We start from the raw sequence: 19011 nt of genomic DNA, 5'->3' as shown, positions 1-19011 counted from the left end.
TTATTTGCTTGTGTTTCTCTGCCATGACTGTCTGTCTGTCTACACAGAGATTAAATAAAGAGCATTGTTGCTTATTAACATTCAACATTATGTTAAGGTATTTTTGTCTGCTCCAGAGTTGAGACTGATGCGTATAGTTATAGTTGACATGTGCTTTCAGTTAGAAATTAAGAAGGTGCCATTTGGGGAGGTTGGTTGGTTCAGAGATGACTTATCCAACTCAAACAGGCTGTTAATGGGGTTATGCCATTGCAATGAGACACTCCCACATTGATTGGTGCTTTGAGCTGAACTATCATTATCTGGGTCATAGAGAGAGACTTCCCTCGTCAACAGCAGGAGAGCCCATTCTCTGTCTGACCCAAATCACTCCTCAAGCTATTCACTTCATTTTAATTAAGGGCTCATTTAACACACACAGTGTGTACCCTCTCAGCACATACACACTCACATAAACAGGCACACACATTTGTAAATACACAATCATACTTTCACACACTCTTGGGAGCTTGTTAAAGCAGATTTCCAGGAAATGCTCCAGATGCAGGGTTCAGTGGCACGTCTCCAGGAGAGGAAATAGATGTAGAGTCGGACATAACAGCAAGTGTTCATTGCTTCCGCTCAGGCTTTATGAAAGCTATCAACACACTCAGGGGGGTACCTCTCTTTCTCTCTCTTTCTTTCTCTCTCTTTCTCTCTCTCTCTCTCTCTCTCTTGCTCTCTCTCTCTCTCTCTCTCTCTCTCTCTCTCTCTCTCTCTCTCTCTCTTGCTCTCTCTGTCTCTCTCACTCTCTAGGCCACTGATCCTACTTGTTGGCAGGCAGAGGATAATGAAGGCTTTGATGTACAGACGTGTGCCAGTGTGTGCTGTACATGTGTACAAAGAGGGAGGACTGTGTGTAGAATCTCTACCCGCCTCAAATAAAATAAAATGTCATTTTATTTGTCACATGCGCCAAGTACAATAGGTGTAAACCTTACAGTGAAATGCTTACTTACAAGCCCTTAACCAACTGTGCAGTTTTTAAGAAAAATAAGAATTAAGAAAAATATTCAGTAAATAAACTAAAGTAAAAAATTAAAGATCAACAATAAAATAACAATAATGAGACTATGTACAGGAGGTACCAGTACCGAGTCAATGTGTGGGGGTACAGGTTAGTCGATGTAATTGAGGTAATATGTACATGTAGGTAATGGTAAGTTACAATGCATAGATAATAAACAGCGAGTAGCAGCAGCGTAAAAAAAAGTCTGCGTAGCCATTTGATTAGCTGTTCAGCAGTCTTACGCCTTGGGGGTAGAAGCTGTTTAGAAGCCTTTTGGACCTAGACTTGGCGCTCCAGTACCGCTTGCCATGCGGTAGCAGAGAGAACAGTCTATGACTAGGGTGGCTGGAGTGTCTGTCACCCAGTCATCAGTAAGTAAGAGGTTGACAGATAGAGCAGAAAGGTAAACAAAGCAAGAGACGTATGGAGTGATCGAGGGAGAAAGGACCATAGAGAAACATATGCAGGGAGCAAGAGAGACAGCGAGAGGGATGAAGATGAGGGAGAGTGAGAACCCATGTGAGAACCGCTGAATGTTCCACCTGTCTTTTATCTGTCAATGTGAGTAGGGCAGAGGCACTCGGATGGGTGATAGATGAAGTGTTTGCTTCTAATCCAGCTTCATTCCTTACATTACAACTACCATGACCCTGACTCATAACACTATGCTGGTTCATTAGTGCACTACTCAGAGCAGAGAGATACATGGTCCATATAAATACGTCAATTATACTGTATTTCTATGACATGGTCTATATACAAGATGTGAAGCAACCTGCCCCTTATTTCACCACACAGTGAATGAGGGTATAGGTTTAGATGATTGTTTTTACTGTATTCAGTGAAAGACCAAAGATAAGTGGTGAGAAGGGTTTTAAGATAAGATTCGACAATATTCGTAAGGCGTCAGCTGTTTTCCGTGTCTCTTTTTCTTCCTTTGAAAGAGTCAACTCTAAGAATTTGTTTGGAGAAATCTAATTCTATCACATAACATGTTCTGTCAGGCTCATTCTGGGGTTGCCTTTATCCACAGTGAAACAGTGTTTGCGTGATCTCCTGATACTCAGCAGCACACTCAACTGGGACCTAACCATCTCTCTATAGAAAATCTGACATTTGTTCGGCTCTTCAGACAGTGTTCCTTAATTCAAATGATCAGCAGCTCGACAGCTCTAATTAGCTGGCATTATAGGCAGAATAATAAGGTAAATCCCCACTATAGAAGCTGGATCCACTCTCCTCCTTTATCCCTGGAAAGACCAGAGTATATCCCCTCCCAAACAGGCTGAGAGGATGATGGAAGAGTTCAGATAGCATTATGGAATAGACAGACATTTTTACAAAGCACCCACTAAAAGGACACATTTCCTTGTCTGAAGATCTGATGATATCTGCCTAGGTTCTTTGCATAAACCCAACTTAAAACTGATTTTAAAGTGAGCAGAATTCATGCTAACTCAATTTCCTCTCTGGCTGTCTCAGTATCAGTACCATCTCATTACATTACCAATTCACAGGACGAAGCCCCATCAATAGCAATGTGGTTTTCAGCTAATCGCAGCTGTGGCTTGGATTACAAAACCACCCATTATTACAATGATTTTCTTAAACCAAGATATCCAAAACATATCACATAGAGGTTTCTCTGCCATATTATTCCTTTACATGATTTATTTGCACATGTCTAGATATACAGTACTTGACTCAATAGAATAGGTATAATATAAGCTTGTTTGTAGTGTAATAGAGAAATAGTGTGTGTGTGTGTGTGTGTGTGTGTGTGTGTGTGTGTGTGTGTGTGTGTGTGTGTGTGTGTGTGTGTGTGTGTGTGTGTGTGTGTGTGTGTGTGTGTGTGTGTGTGTGTGTGTGTGTGTGTGTGTGTGAGTGAGTGCATGCGTGTATGAGATGGTTCTCACAGTCGTGGCTGTATTGTGCACTGTTGGGGTTTCAGCCTCCGGACAGTGATCTTGGGCTGTGCTGACTTTGCTGGTCTAGGAAGTGTGTTATTAAGTGCTCAGACTTGGAGCCTGTAGAATTCCACTAGTAAAGTGTTCGTGTCTGGAGAATCTAGAGGGAGAGATCCAACTATATTTTGTACTTGCACGTGCACACACAAAGATACACACACACACACCCAGAGTCAAATCCCAGCCTCCACAGCAGTACTCCTAGCTGACTGTATTTCATCATGTGGACTCTGACTTTCAGAGTTGATCACATCTTCCCACACAGCTTTATGTAACACCTTTTCGATGTGGTAATTCCAGAGATCAGAGATTTCCATTGTGTTTCCTCTGTGTTATATTGAAGAGGGTGATTATTAAGCTTTGTGTTGTGGTTGTCTCCTCCCTGAATGCACTTATTTTTGTAAATCACACTGGACAAGAAGGTCTTCTAAATGCAAAGATCTCTCCCTATGTTCCCACTCAGGTTTTTACACTTGTTACTCAGCCACACTGACACCTCTCACTTTTTTTGTTGTCCCCATGGACCAACCGCCTTTGCCCAGAGTCTGGAGAGCCACCCATCAGATCTGGAGCGCTTCTGGAGCTCTACCAGGTTCATAGACGGGCACCACCAGGATCTCCCTTTGGCCTGCCTGTGGAAAGGGATAGCCTCTTCCTTAAGGGAAAGGTCACCTGTCTAATGCAGATCCAGGATCAGTTTATCCTACCCAAATCCCAATCCCAATAAGAGATGACATCCAAAGCTGACCTTGCCGGTCTAAGAAGTGATCAGTATCCTGAGGGGGAAAAGGCCACCATTCTCTTCCAAACTGGGCTTTGCTGCTGCTCCTATCTGCTGAGATTTATTCATGACACAAATGGATAAGAGCCTCCCTCCCCCACCAGTTCTCACCCATCCACTCTACCCTCCCGGCCTCCATTATATCATCTTCAGACCCCTCTGATGTTTCCTCCAACCCTCCCTCCCTGTTCTCTCCGCTCGCATTAATCACATATCATTAAAGGGATACTTCAGGATTTTGTCAATGAGACCCTTTATCTACTTATCCAGAGTCAGATTTTGTATGTCTCTGCATGCAGTTTGAAGGAAGTTGCTAACTAGTGCTAGCACAATTGCAAACTAGCATTAGCGCAATGAGTGAAAGTCTATGGGTATCTGCAACCGTGCTAGCAGATACCCATAGACCTCCAGTCATTGTGCTACAGATACCCATAGAGCTCCAATCATTGTGCTACAGATACCCATAGACTTCCACTCATTGCTTTAACGCTAGTTTGAAATTGTGCTAGCAATTGTTAGCAACTTACTTCATACTGGACCCACAGACAAAACATTGCATAAATCACTTAATCTGACTCTGGGGAAGAAGATGAAGGGCCTCATTGCCAAAATCCCAAAGTATCCCTTTAAGTGTCAGAGAGAATTCATTTTCACTGTATGTGTGTGTGAGGCACAACTCAAGACATTTGGTGCAACAAGCTACGATGGCTGCTCTGGTTGCTCTGGCTTCAGCTTGACTCTCTGTCTTCAATTAGTGTCTGGCTGAGGGATTGGCCGGGCTAATGCCTTCCTGCCGGCACCCTGGCCTGTTCTATATGTAGGGTAATGGGCGGGCCTCTCCACCCAGAGATGAAACTGTATCTATGAGTCTGTAAGATCACAGACGTAGTGAACACTGACAGAAGACGCCAACATGCAACATGCATCCATATTTGTTAAGTAGGATAGATCTATGGTGTGCTCTTTGTACCTAGAAAAGGGGCCTCTTGCTTTTGATGCCTGTCTCTCTGACACACACACACATATAAATAGAGAAGCACACACCCTCACACTCCTCACAGTCCTCACACTCCTCACAGTCCTCACACTCCTCACACTCCTCACATTCCTCACAGTTTTCACAATCCTCACAGTCCTCACACTCCTCACAGTCCTCAAAGCAAACAAACACACGCATACAACACTCACGCATGTACACATGCTCTCGGCACACCACATGCACGCACACGTGCATGCAAGCACACACACATACATTTACACCCACTGTTGATTTGCTTTCTCGTTAACAGTCTCACACAGTCTTGGTGGGAGGTTGTTACACTCCACACTCCTATTGACCACAGGCTCCAGAAATGTGTCACTGACAACAACAACGAACTACCAAACTAGCCCTCTACAAACCCCCCAAAGCCCTCCCTGGCCTAGCCTTCTATCCCTGCAGTAATTTCACACCCCCTCTGACTGAGACTACCCCCTTCCAACCTCGACTACTCCTCTTCAAAAAGGCTGCTATGTCACACAAAACAGGCTTATAAAATAAACTGAAGGAGAAGTACTCAGTGATCTATTCTGTGATTGAGCCTTTAATTCAGTATTGCATGTTTCTATTGTTAAAAACAGATTTGTAATGGTAAGTTTTTTGCAAAGCACTCTTACAGAAGCAATACAATCTCAAATTTGTTGCTGTGAAAAGAGGGAAGTAATGACAGAACAGAACAAACCGCCTCTGGGTTCCTCATTAAAGCCTATGGTGGGGGAATGGACTATCCCAGGCTCAAAGGAAAATCTGATGAATCACATCTATATGCTAAAAGCATGTCAGCATAGAGTGGATGTAGCTCACTGTGTTCACCCTAACCCTGAACCTATCACTCTGATTTCTCATTTCATTTCTCCACCATCTCTGCTTACCAGAGAACTCACTTTCTCTCTCATCCTGTTTCTCATTCCTCTATTAGCTATGTAAGTGAACTTTTGGATCTGCCAATCGAATATCCATTTCCTTTTAAAGAATATTAAAGACACAGACACACACAGACACACACAGACACACACACACACACATTATATTATGAATAGTGAGGTGAAGATAATTGTAATGCATGAGTGAGTGTGTGTGTCTGTGAACCCAGGCCAAACACAGTGTTGGGTAAAGTAGCTGAATCAGTGAAGGCTCAGTATGGCTCTTCAAAACGGTCACTTAGACTACACCATAAATTATGACAAGGGGCACCTCCTCTCCTGTTCTACTCAGTTTTCAGAGAGCTAAAAATATCATAACAGCATCACTACTGCCAGTCTGCAATAATAACACTATGAATATTGTGACATTACTGTGTCATTAGCTGGTCATGTCATTGCTCTGTATAAAATCCTATGGGAATTTGAATCGCATGACTGAGGAGTTTTTTTTTAGGTGTGAGTATCGACCTCTCACTATCTTTCCCCTTTCCAATTCAACTTCTGAACTCACATTCTCTCACGGCTTCCTTTCTCTCTATATGCTGACATCCCTCTCTGCTTAAGATGTTCTCTCTCTCTCCCAATCCCCCCCCCCTGCTCTCTCTCGCTCTCTCTCTGTCTGTATGCTTGTCTCTCTCTCTGTCTGTATGCTTGTCTCTCTCTCTCTCTCTCTCTCCCTATCCCCCCCTCGCTCTCTCTCTGTCTGTATGCTTGTCTCTCTCTCTGTCTGTATGCTTGTCTCTCTCTCTGTCTGTATGCTTGTCTCTCTCTCTGTCTGTATGCTTGTCTCTCTCTCTCTCCCTATCCCCCCCCCGCTCTCTCTCGCTCTCTCTCTGTCTGTATGCTTGTCTCTCTCTGTCTGTCTGTAGGCTTGTCTCTCTCTCTGTCTGTATGCTTGTCTCTCTCTCTGTCTGTATGCTTGTCTCTCTCTCTTTCTGTCCCTACTTTCCTTCCTCCACCATATCTCTCTCCCTCACTGTGTGGGAGCTGGCTGTCCCAGGTGATGTTATTCCCTGTGGGGTCATGTTACATCGCTGTCACCCCCAGATCTACGTCCCTCGGGAGCGCTGGGACATTTAAATGCTCTTCCAGACCACATTCTCCACCCCCAGCCTCCTGTCTCAGGAGCAGCCTATCGGGTTCCTACGCCGACACCAGAGAGCCTGGGAAAAACGCTGTGGCTCCAAGCAGAGACGTGACGTGATGTTCTGGAGTGGGTTGGGGATCCACCGGGATTACAGCCATCCTTCAACCTGAGGACGGAGCGAAGGGACCTGTCTGCCTTGGCCTAGTCGGCAAAGAGCTTCCCCCAGGGAAGAGTTGCGAGATTATAGCTACATTCCTATATTACTCCTGTATTAACCAAATGTGCTCTTCCCCAAAGGAGGGGGGCATAGAGTGTTGGAAGCAATTATTTAAAAAAAAGCATAGGTTGACTAATATCATGACATACATTGCTCCCTGCTAAATTATACTGAAGCTGAAATTATTCACTGTCAATGTACAGCGTTTAATAAATGACTTTTGGTAGAGCTCAGTATATTCTTTTCAATAGCTTTTACAGTTGCCATGGTGACACTCAGGAGAGCTTAAAGAAGATCTCAGACTTGATAAAAGGGTTTTTGCGTCCTGGTGACTCAGACCAGGACTGACAGTTCTTTGGAGTCGATGAGGTGGCAGGCGGAGTGAGCAAGAAGCAAGACATTGAACATGAAGACATTTTTGTAGAATGATCTTACGGAGGCAATGCCAGAGGTTCAGCAACTCTGCCAAAGGACCACATACAGATATAGGATCTTAATTTGATCACCCAGAACTTTCCTGGTTTGAGGTTTTTAAAGGCTTCTGAAGTTTGTAATTTCACACTCGATTATCCCTTACAAAAAATGTATCAACCCCTACAAAAATATCCGTTCATTATTATCCACACAATAGTTCCTATTTCCTGTTGCTGTAGGATTATTTTCCTGCTGTAGCAAACTGGTTCAAATTAAGATCCTACATCTGTAAAGAGCTTTCTGGAATAGGCTCAAAGACATCAAAGCCTGAGCCAGAACAGGTTGAAATGTGGGCCTTTCAGTTGCCTTGTGGCACTCGGATTTGGAAAGCATTCAGCAACATTTCAGGGGATACCTTGACACGGCATTCATTTGTGACCATGCACAAAGAGAGGAACAGAAAGACACTGGTTTCTATTGAGCTGAGTACAAGCTGGTACACTCACTCTCTCAGGTGCTGACCATGAAACTTACAAAAGGGTGACATTTTCTCAGAATTGTTCTACACTGATGGAGAAGAGAACAGAGACCAGGTTAAAAAGGTGGACTGTTGTGGGTGGAAGACACCTGTTCCTGGAATTCCTGGTTCATTATATCTGATATTGTATGTGCTTGGATACCTACACTCTTAGAAAAAAAGGTGCCATCTAGAACCAAAACAATCCCCATAGGATAACCCTCTGAATAACCCTTTTTGGTTCCAGGTAGAACTCTTTTGGGTTACATGTAGAACCCTTTCCACAGAGGGTTCTAGATGGAACCCAAAATAGTTATACCTGGAACCAAAAAAGGTTCTACATGGAATCAAAAAGTGTTCTCATATGGGGACATCCAAAGAACCCTTTTGCAACCCTTTTTTCCAAGAGTGTCTGATATGTGTCTCTGTGCATATGTGTATGTTTGTGTGTGACAATAATCATATTTCTGGTCCAGGGGTTTGGTTTCTAGAGCTACCAGCGACGGCGCCTCATGTTCACTTCCTGCCCTAAAGGCCTGGGGTGCAGGAGAAGGAAAGAGCCATCCTGCTGCTCTAGAATTGGTTTACATCACCAGCGGAAAATGGCACTAATGCCATTGGGTGGGGGTCAGGCTAATGTTGATTTATTTAACTCCCCCTACCTCGCTTCAGAGAAACGCTTCCACAACCATGGCAACAGACCCACACACCGTGACGATGATTTAGTGCCAGTTTGCTGCTGTATAAATACTCTCTCTCTCTCTCTCTCTCTCGCTCTATGCTCTCTTTCTCTCACTCTATTTCACTCTCTCGTATGATCTTGCTGTCCTCCTCTCTCTCTCTTTCTCTCTCTCTCTCTCTCCCTCTCTCCATATAATGTGCGTTATGTCTGTCTATCTCTGTCTCTCTCCATGCTCTGCCTTCCTTCTCGTTCTCTCGCTGTGGGAGACGGATACAGTTCATTTGTGTCTGATTTTCTTCTGACTGGCTGACAGGTTGATCCCTCTGCCCTCTCCCCAGGGCATGCAGCTGTGCTGGGGCCCATCTGCCTGGAGGAGCACAAGGAAGATCCCAGAAGAAGATGTGTGTGTGTGTGTCTGCGTGCACACGTTTAAGGACGGTGGTGTATGATTATCATGCCACACCCATGAGCTTCAAAAATGTGAGGTGGAGGGGTGACGTAGGAGAAGGAAAAGGAAAATCTCTCACAGACACCAACAATGTTTTCCCACAACATTACTAACATTACACATTAAAAAAATCTCCAAATATTAATTTGATACATCAGTATGTCACAGTGCGCCCCCCCCCACCCCCCCCCCACTTTGTTTCTTCTATTCTCATTGGTCTGGGCTACTCTCTCTTCTTGTCTTGTCTTTCTCTCTGTCTCTCTCTTACACACACATACACACACACACATCCTGCTCCTCTTGATATACTTTGTAATCTAAAGCGTAAACCTATTCTGCTTAAGGATACACTCTGTGCCAGATCCATTAACTTAATCTAGAAGAAAAAACACAGACTGGTACTTCAACGTATTGCATGGGAGAATTCTGTCAGCACTTTCAGAAAGACTGTGTTGTTATCGACAATGCTCTGATATGGGATTATATCACCAATCTTCTAAACACAGGGCTCTTAGTCACTGTCAGAGTTATTTCACTAAGACAAATACCAGAGCACTGCACTATCAGTCCCGTTGCCACGGAGCAAGGCATTGGGCCATCATTTAAAACAAAAGATGGAAGAAAGAAATGGCAAAACTCTACAGAGTAATTCCAGTCCCCTACATCATATTTGTCCTTCCTAAATAAACCAATGCCTCACCTTTGACCTTACAAAATAACGTAATTTTGTCTCACATAGATAACCATATTTCCAAGTGTCACTGCCTTTGTCAAAGTCAGACAATAACCAACCATACAGCATGATTGTTAGTCGCTTTGAATAAAAGCGTCTGCTAAATGGCATATATTATTATATTATTATTATATTATTATTATACACTGAGTATACCAAGCATTAGGAACACCTTTCTAGTACTGAGTTGCAGAAGTTTAGCATCACAGAGTTGGGTCATTGCCATGACAACGGAGACAGACAGATTACCTGCTGTCCCCTCTTGCAATGTGAGGTGACAGTGGATATCCCCACTGTCCTCCAATGATAGGAGCTGTGTCTGGAGCAAACCCACAGCTGTATGTACATCCTTCACCTATGTACAGTATATTTACATGAAGAAATACATTGAATATACTTTGAATAAATGCTAACTAGATGCTGAAGAAGGGAGGAGTATCATATTAGTTATCTTCATTTATCAATCAAATTATTTTACTGTATTCTGAAGTTCTCTCCAGGATCCTACATCATTTGAATTTGAATGACAGGCATTGGGATCTGAAGCTGCACATAAACACAGACACAAATTACATTTCAGTTTGATTTATAACATTTCCATAATCGTCAAAGTCAGCAGCCTTTGTTTAAAATATACTGTACTTGATTGCATCCTTGAATATTTCCCATCAGGAGTCTCATGAAATATATATTTGGCCTGATCGCTACAGGGTTGACTAGAACACCGGCCCCCTCTGCTCACTCTCCCTCTACTCACTCTCGCCCTCTACATCCCTCGCTCTCTGAACAGTAGTTGCCATGGCTACAATCATTAACACATCTGGCATGCTTATCTGCTGCTCACACACACTTTAACATTCCATCACAGGAATACATTTGTATGCATATGGTAGAGAAGGTATTCTCAGTATCATGCCCTCATCAGAGATCGTTCACCAGTAGTTGTACTGATTATCCTCCCAATGGTAGAGCCTATTTGTGGATCCTGAGGTGTGAGGTGACTAATGTTGACAATGTTCTAGATTTAGGTCCTGATGTTATCAATGCTCTACTGGATGTTTGCTTGTACCATAGAATACATTGGGAGCACAGGAGGTTGGTGGGACGTTAATTGGGGAGGATGGGCTTGTGCTAATGGCTAGAGCGGAATGAGTAAAATGGTATCAAATACATCAAACATACAATTTCCATGTGATTGATGCCATTCCATTTCCTCCGTTTCAGCCATTATTATGAGCCATCCTCCCCTCAGCAGCCTCCACTGATTTGGAGTGACGGGTCTGGTTAGATGCAGTAGGGGAGGTAGTCTGGGCAGTGGCGATTTTAGCATCTTATATCTTGGTGGGGCAAAAAAGAAAAGTGGGATGCATGCCAGCAAAGCCACTACACAACACAAAAAATACATGAATTGCACTTTAACAGTAACAAACAGTGTCCACAAACGGCCTACATAAAGCTGTCCCAACAGCAGTCCCAACATCTTACCGCTTCTACAGTTGGCTATCAGCGAAGCCTTGTCTGTTCATTCAGCCTAATTTACTGCCTTTTAAAAAAACATAGCTGATATGGCTGACTTGCTTAAACAAATGTGGCTTCTAATGACAATTGAGACGTACAAACTATGACATAAGGGGATGACAAGCAGATAAGAGGCCATCCGTAATTTCGATTAAGACATTAATGAGCGAGCTAGGACAGACACAGTCAATATTACACTTTTAAAATGTACAGCGACAGAATTCAGAACATGGGCCTTGAGCCTTCTATCCAAGAAGGCTCAAGATCATTGTCCACAGATAAAATGACGTCAAATCATGTTATGTACAGTAGCTTTGATTGGACTGACCATGTCAACATCATACTTCCTAAATCTTAGCTAGCAGTCATCATCATGAATCAAGTCGACAATCTACTGGCAAATAATTTTTAATCCTTTTCATATAAAGATAAATAATGAAGAGAAATTATAGATAAAACGTATCGGTGCTCATTGGCCATTGGACATAAACATTACACAACAAGTTGGAAATCGCAAAAGGGACCCAAGGGACTAGAATTTTCGAGCTCTACCCTTAGACTTGGTGGTGATGTAGTGTCCCCATGAGTGACAGAACACTGAGCCAAACGCAGTGCAATGCTCCGAATGACTGGTCGCCACTGAGTCTGGGTAACAGTTTTAGCTAACATTCCACTCCTTGCCACTCCTTTCATTTGCCAAAGAGGCTGACCTTTCGGCAATCTCAGTCTCTTTGGCAAATGACAGGAGTGGCAATGAGTGGAATGCAGTAGCTGAATAGAGACGCCAACCTAGCTATAAGGGAGGTGCTCGTGTCTCCAAAGCACGACTGACATGCATAGTTGGCAAGAGGTAAAGGGATTTCCTTGCCATAGAACACCACACTTACAGAAAAACCTAATGAATTTCACATGTGGTGTGTTCCAAAACCACATGAATTTCACATGTGGAGTGTTGCAAAACCACATGAATTTCACATGTGAAGTGTTCCAAAAACACATGTTTTCATGTGATCAAATCAAATCAAGCTTTATTTATACGGCACATTTCAGAAATGGAATGCAACGCAATATGCTTCACAGGAAAAAAAACTCATGAAAGTTTTTATTTTCATAGTTTTTTTATATTTAGTACACAACAAACATAAGAGGATAAGAAACTAAACAATAACAATAAAAACGGAACTAAATCATGTGTTTTTCCTGTGAGGGCAGTATTTCCTGTGATGATTACTACACATTACATCACTGCTTATATGAAACAAATCAAATACCTGGCCAGAGGAATTTAGGCAGACAAGCCATCTGTTCTTTTTTGAAAGTTTTGTGGTACATTTATGAAATTCAAAAGGGAGAGGTTAGAGTTTTCCTGTGATTCAGTTGTGTAACCAGCTCTTTCACTTTCTGTGCTTTAGAAACCCTTTGAGCTGTGGCCATTGATTTCTGTGTGTGTGTGTGTGTGTGTGTGTGTGTGTGTGTGTGTGTGTGTGTGTGTGTGTGTGTGTGTGTGTGTGTGTCTGCAATTGATATGTGCATCCTAGAGGGAGCAAGAAGAATGCCAGCCGAATTTTGTTCCCATGTGGCTGCATGTATTTTGGGGACAAAAACAACAATTTGATGTATGATTAAACCAAAGCAGAGTGATATCAGTTCTCACATCACACACTAAGGGATATTGGGGGGCAACAAAGGAACTTACTTCATCCCAGTATCAGCCATGGCCCTGCCAAAAGATTCATACCAAAACAATTACCCCAACCTGATAACCCTCCCCTGTTCAAAGCCATACCCTCAAAGCTTCCCTAATCCTCTAGCCTTTCCCCTATCCTGGTCTCCAGTCCCCTGCCTCCGGCCCCGGGCCAAGGCCTCCTCTCTGTCCTGCTCTGTAGGGATCTCTGTCTCTGTCCTGCCCTGTAGGGATCAGTGGAACCTGCTGCATCCTATTTATCATGGGCTTACCCCATTGACAAAACAACAAAGCCCCAGAAGCACAGCACAACAGAACTTAGTACTGCTTACAAACACACATACACACACACTCGCAAAAACATATTGTCTTTCATGACAGAAACACTGTGCTGTGCCTAAGAACACCTTTAATCCAAAGGCTTGATCACGGCCTCTGGGGACAGAAGGACAGTGTCAGAAGTACAGCAGTGGACTCACATTGACGACGTTGAAGAGAAACAACAACGGATTCTTCCCTCCACCCAAACCCTGAGGCTGTCCCTACCCCTTCATCCTTACAGTGGCTGCTTAGGTAATAATGAGGCTGCTTTAGATCATCAGGTGCACTGGAAATACCAGAGCAACCAGTGGTCACAATGAGTGATTTGTGAGTCAGACCTTTCATGATGGCTTTGCATTCCTGGTGAGTCAAATACACACTACAACAAACACACACACACACACACACAAAAACAATTATATGCAGAACTGCTTTGTACAATATATTCTGTTGTTGAATACGTCTATGTATTTATTAACATTTTATGATCTCTGCATTGAAGAAACAAGAAACAAACAAAAGTATTTTTCCATTCTCCAAATGTCTAACCAAAGTTAACGTGCAGGAACACGCGTGAAGACACACACACCATCCTACTTGAGGCTTGTTTTTTTATGAAACGTACCACTTTGATCTCTTTAAACTTACTCTAAAATCCCAGACAAACAACTAGCAGGAGTCATTTGTGTAAACCAACCACTGCATGCAAACACATTTCACAGCTTTTACAAAGACAGCCAAAAGCTGGTTCCTTTACATACCTTTTTGCCTTTCTTCTTACGATGCGCTGGTTTGCCAGTGGTTTTATCTTTAGCTTCCTCACTCATCTTGGGACTAAAGATTTTCTGATCTGTTTTTATTCCAACATGTACAGTAGTGCTTCGGCAGTGGTGTTGCTTTCAATGGTGATAAAGTCTCAAACCAATATAAAAGTCCATTTAAAAAGGGCTGTTCCACTGAGCGAGAGAGAGTGGACTGGAGAGGCTCACACACACACATACACTCACACACTCACACTCACACTGAGGTCCACTCGAACCGCTTTGCCGCGCGAACGGTGCCTCTCTCCAACACACTCAGAGGCAGGGTGTGGAAGCAGGAGAAAGAAAGGCAGGAGGAGGACGAGGGGGAGGAAGAAGAGTAAGAGTAGGATGTGGATGTTGATGAAGGAAGACAGAAAGGCAAGAGGTAGAATCAAGGAAAATAGTATATTCCTTTAAAGGTAAATAATCCTGTGGGTTGTTGGATCTAGTGCTGCCTATCTGACAGTAGACCCAGTAGCCTCCAACTCCCTTCTAGTCTGACTGAAGCTGATGGAGAAACTGATGGAGGGTGAGGGAGAGTGAGAGAGAGAAAGGGAGAGAGAGAGAGAGGGAGAGAGAGAGAGAGATGGGTGAGGGAGTGAGGGAGTTAGTGAGAGACAGAGAGCTCACGCAAGAGAGAGAGAAGTGGGGGCGTGATCCACACAGTTACAGAGAGAGAGAGAGAGAGAGAGAGAGAGAGAGAGAGAGAGAGAGAGAGAGAGAGGAAAGAGAGCTAAACAAAGCTAGACAGAGAACACAGAGAGCCAAATGATCAGTGGACGGTTGACTCCAGCGTTGAGTGCTTCCTGAGCGGTAAGAGGCTGCTTATGTTGTTCCCAGACGGGGCTGCGATATCAAATGAGAACCCTGCTCCTTTGGCAGGCTGGGGAGAGAGGAGTGAGAAGCGGATCATTAACATGACGCATCAGGTCCTTCCAGAAAAGGAAGTCTCCCCACACCCTGTGCCAGCAGGATCAGCTTACTGAGGAGAGCACTGGAGAGAGAGACAGCCCACCCTCTCTCAGACCACAACAGGAGGCAATGTTCATATAACAAAACATCTTGAGAGAGAGGGAGAGACAGAGAGAGAGTGAAAGAGAAAGAAAGAGGGGCCGCACCCTCTTAACCTCAAGAAGGCCATATTTGAGCAGTTAAACATCTAATAAGACAGGAGAAACGGAGAGAAAGGAGAAAACAAAGTCCCAGGTAACAGAGAAATAAAGAGCGTGATGAGAGAAAAGGTAGGGAGAAAAATACACAGGCTCAGAGGAGAGTGAGAGTGACAGAGTGAGAGAGAAAAGGTAGGGAGAAAAATACACAGGCTCAGAGGAGAGTGAAAGTGACAGAGTGAGAGAGAAAAGGAGAGAGAGAGAGAGAGAGAGAGAGATAGCAAGAGAGATAGCAAGAGAGATAGGTTTGTTGTGATTGTTCTCCTTCAGTGGGCAGTAAAAGAGCAGGTTCATTATTCTGGGTTGTGACTCTACTACAGTCTCCACCGTCGGCCACCAGCCATGCTCCCCTAATCACAAACACTACACCAGCAGAGGGAGTGTGCCAACACCGAGCTGCCATCCCTCAACAACAACACCAGACATAATGCCACAACCACTAGCATCTCCCTCTCCACCTCGCTCCTCTACCCACAGAGCCAGCTACATCCAGATTGTGGCTGACCTGAGCTCAGGTGGAAAGGGAGACAGACAGAATTAGGAAAAGGGGTTGGGTTACACCGTGTTTTGGACGATATTCTTACCTCTGTCACTGTTTTAATGTCAAAGGGCGTGGCCTCTCTTACTGAGTCCATGCCAAGGGAGACGGACTAGTGGTTATTGATTTTGCCGTAAGGCCAGTAATTACTCTTATTGAGTAACATCCAGTTCTTAAAGCAAATTGTATTTTACTGGCAGAAGATGCATGTTAACTATACATCTGGCAGTTTACCTGCAGGCACTCACATATACGCATCCCATGATTTCACGTGCTTTTATGTTTTTCATGTTCATTTCCATTTCAAAAGGGTGATTTTTCCCCACAGCAGTAATCCTGTGAGAGCTTGGCGTTGCGGAATCAGCGTAGCACCCTCAGATAACGTGGCAGGCTGGAAAGGAATACAGAGACAGACAGGGAGACTAATCTACATACAGACTGAGTAGGCCGTCTCTAAACGACTCCCTCCAATATAGACTGACTCCTCTCTGCTCAAAAGGAAGGAGATGATCAAAACTACATGGTACATTATCTATATGGAAATATTCATTTTTAAGTTGACCGACCAGTATATGATTTAGAGGTCATTACATGTGGATTGTATGATGTGGCACAAATGAAAGGGGATCATCATGTTAAAATATTGCGTAATGTTTAAATACATGTGTAATTGATTACAGTAGTCATGATCATTTATTATATATATTCAGTCACATGGTACTGCTGCTCTTTAAATCTGGTTGTGGATGGGAGTGCCCTGACTCTCCTGTCTGCTCTCTACTGGTCACAGTGTGCCATCACACAAACAAAACATCCTCACTACATATCTTAGCCTGTCGGGAGGCCATTGTAGTTTTTCATCATTTTCTTTACCCCTATATAGAATATACAGTCTTTCCCACGCACCAAAACACAACACTCATATACTGTAGGTCTGATAGAGACATAGAGTTACTCCAATCGAACAGTGCATCCATATGATCGTAGCCTAGTGGTCCGAGTGTTGGACCAGTAACCAAAGGTTAAATGTGGAATGGGTTAAATGTGGAGGACACATTTCAGTTGAATGCAGGTATCCCATAAGCTGTGAGCGTGCGCTGTTATCATTAAACTTAGCCATACCACTCCAAGGAAGTCTCCTCTCCCATCCGTCATGCTTAGAACGAAGCCCAGAGATCGATCCATGGATACTCAGGCAGATTGGTGCAGACATCCCACTAGGGGATTTCACCGCCTGAAGTCAACACTGACTGGAGGGGCTCAATACAATCAAAGCTCTCCCTACAAATCAATCATCACACAAGATGAACTGTATTCTCCCAATGAAACTCAAATGAATCAGCTCACCTAACCTGAAGCCAATGAGGATGTCAGTGCACAATCAACAACAAAACTATCTCATATTTAGATGGCTTGTTTAACATCCACTTAAATTGCACTTATCTGAAATCCATATTAATCTGACATTTCTTTTGATTAATTTTGTTCAGCTACTATAATTTTTCTGTGTTAACATAGAAAAGCAGATGGCTCTCTAAAGGCAACTGCAACCACTGCATCTTGTTTATTATGGCTTCGTAAGCAAATTAATGAAATATCTCCCTTTTTAAAAGACCCATAAAGCTGTACTGAGAACCTCAAATATTGGCCAAGGTGGCACTTCATTGGCACTAATTAGTTAACTCTTTTATCTGCTGTTTGGCAGAGACATTGTGTCCTTTTACTTAGATGAATGACTTATTGGCAGTACATAGAGATCTAGGATCTTAATTTGAACAAGTCTCCTACAGCAGGAAAATAATCCAGGTGGAACAGGAAATGTGAATTATTATGTGGATTATAATAATGGACATGTTTGTAGTGGTGGACACAGTTTTCATAAGGGGAAATCAAGACTGAAATTTCAAAGTGGAAATTATTAACTATATAAGCCTTTTTAAACCTCAAATACACTACAAGTTTAAAATGTCCTGCCTTTCAGGAAAGTTCTCCTGCAAAAGAGTGATCAAATTAAGATCCTATATCTGTACGGTACTTATTGTATTGATTAGATGGCATGTCTTTAAGATTTGACATGGTGCACACATTGATCTAAGACCTTGTGTTTCTTTCGTGAGGTGTTAAAACCTAAGCGACGTAAATGTGAATGAAATCAGGGAAAAGGGCTTTGACCAAGAAAATGGCAGTTCAAGTCAAATCTGATGGCACTTCCCTTGGAAACCCTGGAAACGGTTCAGCTGCAGAGCTAGCAGGGACAGAAAGGCTTCCAGATATAGTCTAACAATATTAGGACAGGTAGACCCCCCACATACTCCATCACCTCCACACCTTCACAGCTCCTCAGCTCCTCCAGAGAGGTACAGCCTACCTCTCTCCCACTCCCTTCACACAGCTCTATTACTGTAGCTGCTAGCGCTCTTTACAGCCGAGGAGTTCATTTGCCTCTGTCAGTTCACTGAGAGTTAAACACAAGGCAGGTTAAACTCAGACCTACTTTCCCCACTAAGGAAGTCACTCCTTGACAAGTGTTTCCCTGCTGATAAAAAGGTACAGTTACAGACTGTTAGAGGAGCACCCTGAGGACCATTAGCTCAGCTCTCAACGATACTGGATGACTTATGTACGCACTCATTAATGATACATGATGAGCTACATAATAGTTAGAGAGGAGAGGAGGAAACCTGCAGCCACCTTAGATGTTCTAATAAGTCAGAATGCATTTGCTCAAGACTGGTTGATGAACAATATGGTAACCCACGACTATGCTTTTGGCATCGGCACAAAGGAGGCTTCACCATGTACTGTTGTGTTTCAAGTTCCCTCCAAGCCTGCACGGCACAGAAGACTGACAAGGGTCAAAACGCATCATCATACAGTAGCTTACATAATTGAGAAAATCACACAAATGCATGCAGATCAACACACACATAAACACATGCATACACACAATGGTCAAAGTACAAACATCTCCAGTTCTCGCCATACTGAGCTTCCCCTGAGCTTCAGATCTCTGCAAAATCCTCCACACAATTCCTGGTGGTTAAGAACCTGTTCAGTAACATTTATAGTCAGTTATAAGATCATATAAGCTGCTCATGAAATTCATCCCAACGTGAAAGCCA

The 19011-nt window shown here is 43.3% G+C and overlaps 1 protein-coding gene across 1 annotated transcript in view; it reads right to left on the bottom strand.

Moving 5' to 3' along the window:
- The window catches only part of LOC115135038 (ankyrin-3-like), a 164027-nt gene extending 149192 nt beyond the window's left edge, over positions 1-14835 (bottom strand). Inside the window, exon 1 of the mRNA XM_065023142.1 lies at positions 14141-14835. Within this exon, the coding sequence (XP_064879214.1) occupies positions 14141-14206 (66 nt within the window). The 5' untranslated portion in view covers positions 14207-14835. The remainder of the gene's footprint in view (positions 1-14140) is intronic.
- Between the last annotated feature and the right edge of the window lie 4176 nt (positions 14836-19011).

Source organism: Oncorhynchus nerka, linkage group LG10 (genome assembly GCF_034236695.1).
Source record: "Oncorhynchus nerka isolate Pitt River linkage group LG10, Oner_Uvic_2.0, whole genome shotgun sequence".
Lineage (NCBI taxonomy): Eukaryota > Metazoa > Chordata > Actinopteri > Salmoniformes > Salmonidae > Oncorhynchus > Oncorhynchus nerka.
This window is presented reverse-complemented; position numbering and strand designations above follow the sequence as displayed.